General features: G+C 30.2%; 1 protein-coding gene across 1 annotated transcript; it reads left to right on the forward strand.

The window, feature by feature from the left end:
* The first annotated feature begins 4,857 nt into the window (after nucleotides 1-4,857).
* Nucleotides 4,858-9,091, forward strand: LOC110801450 (1-aminocyclopropane-1-carboxylate oxidase homolog 1-like). Its single transcript, XM_022006814.2, has 3 exons — nucleotides 4,858-5,384; nucleotides 6,046-6,367; nucleotides 8,840-9,091. Exons 1-3 carry the CDS (start codon nucleotides 4,858-4,860, stop codon nucleotides 9,089-9,091), a joined length of 1,101 nt encoding a protein of 366 aa, XP_021862506.2.
* Nucleotides 9,092-10,151: the final 1,060 nt, after the last annotated feature.

Below are 10,151 nucleotides of genomic sequence, written 5' to 3' on the forward strand. Positions count from 1 at the left end.
ATTAAATTTAAGACTACAAGACTTTAAGTCTGTAACTGAATATAACTTAGTTATGTTCAGACTTACTTCACATTTGAATTTATGTGGAGAGAAAGTCATTGATGCAAAAATGATGGAGGAATTGCAACTTTCACTCAAATAAGTTGTCCTGCAGACACAATATAGTGAAAAGATATTAAGAAATATTTTGAACTTATATCTTGTCTCCTTGTGGCTGAAAAAAATAAAATATATTAACGAGCTATTGATTAAAAATTAAGATTCACGTCCAACTGGTCCTGCTACATTCCCTTAAGGACATCCCATAATGGGAAAGAAAATACCACACAACAAAAGTGGTTGAGGACGTAGTCATATATGGACGTGGGCGTGGATAGAATATGGTCGAGTTTGAGGCCGAGATGGTTCTCTCAATAACTCATATTCCCACCAGAAGTGGGACAAAGATGTCAACAAACAAGAACAAGATAAAAATGATACTTGACCAATGTATGTTACCGCTATGGAGAAAAAAAAAAGGTATTGGTCTACTAAAACAAGTAGAATTTATAATAGAATTTACTAGATAATATTGAAGAACTTAAATATGTGGTCTTGCTCTTCCCTGAAGAAAATTATTTATTAAGGATGTTATATGTTGAAATGCGAATATACCCTTGACTGTTGTTTACAAGTCAAAATAGCTTCACGACTTAAGTTTAGACTTTTGACCATTATAGGCCCGCAGACCTTTTGGAGAAGTACAAGAAAATATGACCTACAAAACTATAATAGTTTCTAAATCTTGTTGTCAAGATACCCTACATTTCTTTCATGAAACTAGTGTGGTCCTGCAGACACGATATTTTTGAGAGAGATTTAAGAGTATTTTTAAATAGTTATATATTGTCTTTTGGGTGGATGAGGCAATAACGAAATCCTGAAGAAAAGTATTATGATCACGTTCAATTTGGTAAACCATTCCCAAAAGTGAATGAGAAATTGCATGACTAAAGATAGTGAAGATAATGTCAATAGTCATGATCGAGGATGTGAAAGTAAAATATAGTATAATCATGGGTGAATAAATGAGTACAAATGTAATTTCAAAATACACATATACACATCAGAAGTGAGATTGTAAATGATGAAAAGCATGTTAAAGTTAATGATGAGAAAATACAAATTTTATATTTTTGGTTGGTTGCAGAGGAAAAATGAACAAATGTTTGGCCCATTACACCAAAGAATCTTGTTGAGCTTTATTAGCACCCATCAAAAGGGAATAAATTGTAGATAAACATAGTGTATGAAAATATATGTCTAGTAAATATTGTAGCGCTCTCCAAACCAAATTTATACATGAATGCATGCAAGGATTAGTGGGAAATAGCTCTCAACATAATAAAATTAGTAGTATATGATCAGGATTGTAATACTATGTGTTAAACTTGGTACAAATATTTGATCATGTCTTATTGGCTCGCTCTATGAGCATGAGTAATATACTACATTCTGAAGATGTATACTTTTGTGATATGTACCAAAGTTGTAATGGATACTCTTGAAGAGTATAAGCTATCTTCCATAAGTTTTGTTTAGATTGTCTTGCCGTTATAATTGAGACACCAGTTTGTGTCGTTATATCACATCACAATATGTTCAAAATATAGTATTCTATAATTACAGTGATCACTCTGAGAAGATAACCAGCAGTTATTGAATGAAATATTTTATATGATATTATATACACATGATGTGATAATCCAGGCCATCCGGGTTTAAGAACACCCGTTATGAGAATTCAAAAATTCTTATCAAATAAAATTTTATGTGTTGACACTCCCTCATATGTTGTCTATAATCAAAGGCAGGACAAAATGATGAGGTTGAATTATTTCAATCGAATAGTTATAATGAATCGATTGAGAAAATAAATACAAGAGATATTAATGATTTTGAAAAATTGTATAATGATAGGTGATTTGAAGTTCACCATGATAGTACGTGACCTGAAGTTCACCAGAATGATAGTAGGTGACTTGAAGATCACCAATAAGTTTACAAGTATTTTGTGATTGATTTAAGTATCATAAATAAGCATCATAAATCTCTTGATCGGGGTACATACGTCAGCACGAAAAGAGAAATATGAAGAAAATAACTACATATCATATCTACTCCCCATAATCAATGTTGATCTCTAGAAGAGAAAAAAAGTATGTAATATTTATCAAAATACGCGTTGAAAAGTGTATTATTTAGTTGGTGAAATTTTTTATGCCCCATAACATATTGAAAATATTTTGCCAACTTAGGGGGAGACGAGCAAGAATAAGTTGGCAAAATTGAAAGATAATAAATTGATCCCCATATGAGTAAGTGTACATGCCAGCTTTATGTCCTCGAAATATGTTTGGACATAAATATCTATGACTTGATTGTATTAAATTGTTACATGTTCATAGGCATAAAGGTGTATGATAGTCATAGTGGTCGATGTTACATATAGTAAGTGTTGAGAAATATATATCTTGCCAATATTTATTTAAATATCTACAACTGAAGTATAGATTATAAATACGGTTCCAACATAGTGATTATATGAAAATGATGGCAAGATAATGCAGTTGATGATATTTTTGAAAATAAAGAAAACACTATTAATTATATAGTGTATGAAATACCTTTGAAGTGGTATAGATATCTGAATAATAATAGATGGCTCGTGAGAAAAATTAATGGTACCTATTGAATAAGTATTCAGATATCATTGATGAATAGCATGCAAAATATATGTTGAAGAATTTTGATGATACCGGTAGAAAATGGAACCGAAATATAATGCATATGCGAGAAATAATGGATTTTGAATAGGGGATCGTAAATCTATGTCTGTTTCGATGTAGACATAACTATAATGATCAAATGAGCTCATGGGCTTGAAGTCCAACAAGTTATGGATTTGAAATATCCACATTGTATAGTGTTTTGCATTTGATTCTTACATTCATATACATGTGTAGTTAATAGGTAAATGTATCATGCATCATTCATCATACATTTAGTTTGTTTTATGTTTTATCATGGTATGATGTAGAATTATCCAGTTATAATTTTGTATTACATGTTTCAAAACATTATGATGTCGTACATGAATATGCATCCAAAGAATGGTAAGACGGATTTGCAATTTTATGAAAAATTATAAGAGGAGATTCTTACTCCAATCTTATATATAATGTTAATTTAACAGCATGTTATGAATCATGCAAATAAGAAGAGTTCCTGGAGAACTATACATGATGTTCTTAAACATCTAGCCTTTTAAGTTTTGCACATGAATATACAACATTGATAAGATATTATCAAAACTCTAAAAGAGTGTTTTGAAATGTCGTCTCAACCAGTAGTTTGAGTACTTGAAAGTTATGAAATACACATATTAATTTATTCATGAAAGAATTATTGTACAACTATGAATCATCTTAAAATTTAAGAAAATGTATGTATTGTCCTTCCAATTGATATTATTTTATGGTCCAGAAGAACCATAAAGAAGATTATTAGATATATTACACCTCCAAGTTGGACAATGATATTGTTATTTATCCTGTATTGCCATGAAAGTATATGACCAAAGAAAGTTTAATCATTATTGATCGAAAACTACCACTTATGACCTCCAGAAGAAGGTATATATGTTCAACATGTATGGATAAGTTTTGCAATATCATGTTTAAGAAAATGTATTTATCTCAGGTGAAGCTAAAGTAGTATTATATTATGCATCGGGAAACTCGAAAACAAACGTATTGAATGAGATAGAGAAAAGCACAAGATCTTGGAGGTATTATTTTCAAAACTTTAGTGATAAAGATATTCACTTCATATGTTCAAGTAGAGAATTGAAGATTCAAGTTAAAACTATGGAGAATCGAGTTTCAAGGAACTCCATGATGCTGCATTTGAAAAGCTACTCAACAATATTGGATTGATTGCACTTAAAGATCTCAAATATTGTATTCATCAGGGGGAGAAATACGCATTGCGCTCTTTTTCCCTTAACCAAGGTTTTGTCCCACTGGGTTTTCCTGGTAAGGTTTTTAACGAGGCAACATCTCAAACGGATTACGAAGAATGATGTACTCTTTTTCCTTCACTAGGTTTTTACCCACAGGGTTTTCCTATTAAGGTTCTAACGAAGCATAATCTTCATTAATGGACATCCAAGGGGGAGTGTTATGAAAATATTATGTGGATGTCCATTATACGCATAATATCTGTCTGGAATATTCTAGATCTAGGGTTTATTGTTCTCCAAGAAAACCCTATTATATTGTATGTATATATACCCTATTGTTCATGGAATAAAACATACCATTGTTCTCTCCCAATTTCTCCTCTCTTTCTCTCTATTTATAACAAGTACTTTATTACTAAAAAAATACATTTTTATTTTTATTATATTTTTCATTTATGTTTAAGAAGGAAATATATCGGTTTTAAAAGGAAAGAAATTATATATTTTATTTTAACTTTTTATTATATTTTTCATTTCTGTTTGAGAGGGAAATATATCAGTTTAAAAAGGTAAGAAATTATAAATTTTATTTCATGTGAAAAAATTTCATTTAAGGTATATCAAAAAATAAAAAGTTATATAAAATCCTTATAAGGAAAAAAGTTACATGTAGTTATTTCCAACAGTTTTGCAAACTTTTTTTTTCCCTCTCGCTTCTTATGTTTCCCTCTTACCCCCTCCTACTTACCCCCTCTCTTCTATATAAAAAAAATTCTTAGCCAAACAAATCTCAGTTTATATAGACCTTTCATTACTCGGTTCTCTGACTATTATCACCCAATAAATTAATAAAGATGTCCAATAAGAGTAGTGATAGAGAAGTAGAATTAAGAGCCTTTGATGAAACAAAGTTAGGAGTTAAGGGAATTGTTGATGCTGGTGTTACAACCATTCCCTCCATCTTCATCCACCCAATTTCTAAACGAGCTCAACCTCCAAAAACAAACACTACTAATGATGTTGCTTCTAGGTTTCGTTTTCCAATCATAGATCTTTCAGCTAGTGAAAATGATTCAGAGCTCAGGAAGAAAGCAATTGAGGAGATTCTAGAGGCATCAAAGACATGGGGATTTTTCCAAGTGGTGAATCATGAGATTTCAGACAGGGTTTTGGAGGAGATGTTGCAAGGAGTAAGAGATTTTTTTGAGCAAGGTGATGAGGTGAAGAAATATTATTATTCAAGAGATTTTGCAAATAAGAGATTCACTTATCTTAGCAATGTTGATCTCTATACTGGACCTGCAGCTAATTGGAGAGACTCTTTTGGTTGTAGGATGGCTCCTCATCCTCCTCATCCTGATGAATTACCTCCCCCTTGCAGGTTTGTCATTCTCTTTTGTTTTTTCACATCCTCTTAACTCCTTTCATGCATGATAATAAGTTTTCAAATTGTTTCATTTTCTAATTACTAAAGAAATAAGGCAAATTTTTCAAAAACTACCTTATAAAATATGATTTTTGCGAAAAACTACCTTATAAAAAAATGTTGTAATAAACTACCTTATAAAAAATTTATGTTGTAAGATACTATCTTTTCCCAAATTACGAACGTTTGATTGAAATTTCGGGATTGACTTTACCATATATATGTCACGTGCCATTTAATTACGTCTTTCCCGTTAGATGTCGCGTAATATGCACCTAGTAAAGTCAACGTCGTAATTTTGAATTAATGCTCATAATATGGCCAAAGGTAGTATCTTACAACATAAAATTTTTATAAGGTAGTTTATTACAACATTTTTTTTATAAGGTAGTTTTTCGCAAAAATCATATTTTATAAGGTAGTTTTTGACAAATTTACCAAGAAATAAAGGTACAAGATGAATTTGAAAAAAATACCCTTTATTATTATGCATTATTTTAGTCTTTGCAACTTGCGTGCTATTATATAATATAGTTTTTTTTAGTAAATTAAATAGTGCATTCAATAATATTTTACTAAACGTAACAATTAATATTGGATTACTATGAAATTGTAGGAAGATACTAATAGAGTATTCAAGTCAAGTAATGAAGCTTGTGAAAATGTTGTTTGAGCTGTTATCAGAGGCACTTGGGTTACAGAAAAACCATTTAAATGATATGGGTTGTGCTGAAGGACTTAACGTTTCAGGTCATTATTATCCAGCTTGTCCACAGCCTGAATTGACCATGGGTATCTCAAAACATGCTGATAATGCATTCTTAACTATTTTGTTGCAAGACCAAATTGGTGGTCTCCAAATTCTTCATCAGAATGAATGGGTTGATGTTCCTCCTACTCCTGGAGCTTTAGTAATAAATATTGGGGATCTTTTACAGGTGAATGAATCTGACTTAGGTTTTTATTTAATTTTTTCGTACTTTGAGAGAGTAAGTCGTGTTTATGTTGGAACTTTTATGCTTCGAAAGTTTTCCTTTCATTATTTATTATTGTTTCATACTCCTTTGTTTTATACTACATTCGTTTTAAAATTATCTTCACAATTACTAATTGTACAAATATTAAGGCAAAAGAGGAAAAATGTTTTAAAAGTGGATGACTATAATTAAATATGGATAAACTAAGAGAAATGTGTAAACAGGTGGGTGAGTACGTGTAAAGAAAAAAATTAATAAAGTAAGAGAAGTTGAATGGAAAATGATAAATATTATAAGGTGAGATGCGTAACATAGTTAATTTTCATGTCCATAAATAGTATAAAATACAATGTAAAGAACAGTATGAAAAAAAAATAGAAAATGTAAATATCATATACATTGAAGCATAGGTAATAAGTTTCTTCTCATAAAGTAGTGATATAATTAGGTGTTAATGAATATTATATAAGTATAGAAATATGATGCAATAAGAAATTAAATGAAAAACACACATATTGGACTAATTTTCATCATTAAAATAACATTATTTATATGAAAAAGTTGGAAAAAAAAAGAGGTTAATTAGAATTTATTTTAGATGAGGGAGTAAAACACAATAGTGCAAACTATATTTTTACGCTTGTAAGATGAAAGTCCCTACCGGGATAGCTCGGTCCGTGTTAATTATCTAAATACTTAAGGAATGATAAAAATGATGAGGGGATCCTCATAAATTTTTGGCTGTACACGGCTGGTTATACCCCCATTTAAAATAAATATTTAATGTTTCGAAAATGAACATCTATTTATTTATTTGGAAATGAACATTTATTATTACGGAAATAAACATTTTTCTACTTTGGAAATTAACATATATTTATTTATTTGGAAATGAACATTTATCTACTCATTCGAATATGAACGTTTATCTAATTATTTGGCAATCCTCATTTATTCAACCAATTTAGAAATGAACATTTATCTACTGATTGTGAAATGAGTAGTTACTAATTTTAAAATGAACTTAGTTATTTATTACTATGTTACTACTTTGAACCTATATTTACATATATTGAGCAATTAAAACATGTCAATTAAATAACATATTTTACCAAATTGAACATTTTAGGCATTGCCTACGTAAGATATTGGTAAAAATTATCCACTTATTTTTCTATATCTTCAATCTTAAATCTTTCTTTTGATGTAGTCTCGATTTCTTATATTTTGAATGTGTGTATGAAGTGTAATTTTAACACAGTATTTGACTTTCACGGTTTCAATTTCCTCATTGTTGTAGGCTGAAAATGAAAATAGTAAGTAATTTGATATGATGATCACAACTTAAAATGAACATTTACTGATTTGAAAATGATGAGCATGCAAAGAAAACAAATAGGTTAAAAAGAGAGAATAAGGGTTTAAAAAATGCTCAGTAATAGAACAAGAAGGAACAAAGAATACAAAATGTATGAACAAATAAAACAAAACATATGAGCAATTCATTATGAACATTAACCAGATGATTATTATGAACAAACAAATAAACAAAAAAAAAACAAACAATTCAACAAAAAATAACAAACAATATAAAAAAGCACATAAAATTCTAGAAGAAAGAACAAACAATACAAAAATTATGAACAATTTTATGACTAATTTAAAAAAACAACACGAAAGAACAAAAAGTACAACAAGAAAGAACAAACAATGCAAAAAGAAAGAACAAACAACTACAGGCACTTGTAAAAACATAAAATATAAATGAATAGCTTAATTTTATTATGAACATTAACCAGATGATTATTATGAACAAACAAATAAACAAGAAAGAACAAATAATGTAACAAAAAAGAACAAACAATACAACAATTATGAAAAAAATTATGATGAATTTAAAAAACAACACGAAATAGCAAACAATACAACAAGAAAGAACAAACAATACAGACGCGTCGTTTCTTGGGGGTGGTACAACCAGAATTGGTTGTACCCAGGTACATCAGTTAGGGATTATATTATTACAACTTTAAATCATCTAATTTTACCCAACCTAATTACACTAATTCTTAAATGGACCTGGTACGTACTAAATTTATTTTTGATCATGCCCAAAAAAGGTAAACAACTTGATTCTAATTTATTTTGACGTGCTTGTTAGAATTATTTTGGTAAACAATCAAATTTATGTTGTTATTACATGTTGTGTTTGAATAATGTGATTTTAAGTTAGGAATCTCTTTTAAAAACATGGGGTTACTTATACGAAAATTGGTGCTTAATTTATTATATTAAAAATGTGAACAATAAAGATGACTATTATGTAAAATGGGTGATGGAATAAATTGTTGGCTTTAGGTCCACAAATTATGGACCAGATCCATACAAGAATAATCCAATTAATTAACATCATTTATGTATACGTTTTTTCAGTTGGTAACAAACGACTTATTCAAAAGCGTGGAACACAGAGCACTAGCTAACTGCAAAGGACCAAGAATATCAGTAGCATCCTTTTTTAGCACCTATTTTCAGGAGACACCTAGAAGGTTCGCACCCATAAAAGAATTACTTTGTGATTCAAATCCTCCCAAGTATCGCGAGATTACAGTGAAAGAGTATATTTCTTACTTCATAAATAAGGGACATGATGGAACCTCTGCCCTCCCTCATTTCAAAATTTGATTCGCATTCAAATTCATATATGTCTTACATGTAGGTTTTTAATTAATGTCAAAGTATTTTTGTTTAAATTAGGGGACATTAGTTTTCCAATTTGCTAGCTTATGTTTGTTTTAGACATCTTATAGTCGCGATCGAGTTTAAGAAATTATTGTTGGTTTTCAAATTACTTTATGGCCCATTTGGAAACCAGGATTTCATTTGAAATCCTGGATTTGGCCTAATTACATTGTTTGGGAGAGTATGGAATTTATAATTGATTTGGGCCAAATTCCAAGCTTTTGAAAAATAAGGCTTAGGTTAGGAATTTGAAATCCAAAGTAAAATGATGTAATTTGAAATCCTGTTTTTCCTTTCCCCTGCTCACAGCCGTCTTCATCCTCTTCCTCTCTTCACCTTCTCTCTCCTAAGCTCTTCCATTGATAAACAACCCAAAACTCAATCGACTCTCTCAACCTCCATCAATTTTCTCTCCACCATCACCCTCGTTCTCGCCTTCTTCGTAGCCTCATTGTCGTCGTCGACTTCACCGCCTTGCAATCTCATGTCGACGCCAGAAATTTAGTTTAAAAAGTTGGATAATTTGAAGAGAAGTTGTTATCGGTAATTGTACAGCCGCCGGGAGATGAAAATACCGCCGAGAATGTCAATGGCGGTGGAAGCGGATGAGGTCAATTTTGACCCCATTTTTTACTAAGACGTATAAACTTGTTGAAGATCCTTCCATTGGTGACGAAGCTTCATGGAATGATGACGGATCTAGCTTTGTTGTTTAGAATCCTACGATTTTGTCAATTTTAAAACAACTATTATTAGGGTTAGGGTTTGGTTTTCCCAAATTAAGAACTTTGTTAACAAGCTGATTTGATTTTGTATAGGCTGATTAATTGTATAATTTCATGACTAATATTTGCTTAATTGTTGTTCAATCAAGATATTTGTATTGGATTTTAAGAGTCTATTGAACATTCTACCACCATTATTTACCTTTGATTATTCATCTGATTTAATTTGTATGTGAATAATGTTATATTGTTGTAATTTGTTTTTATAATCAGTTTGA

This window comes from Spinacia oleracea, chromosome 3 (genome assembly GCF_020520425.1).
Source record: "Spinacia oleracea cultivar Varoflay chromosome 3, BTI_SOV_V1, whole genome shotgun sequence".
Lineage (NCBI taxonomy): Eukaryota > Viridiplantae > Streptophyta > Magnoliopsida > Caryophyllales > Amaranthaceae > Spinacia > Spinacia oleracea.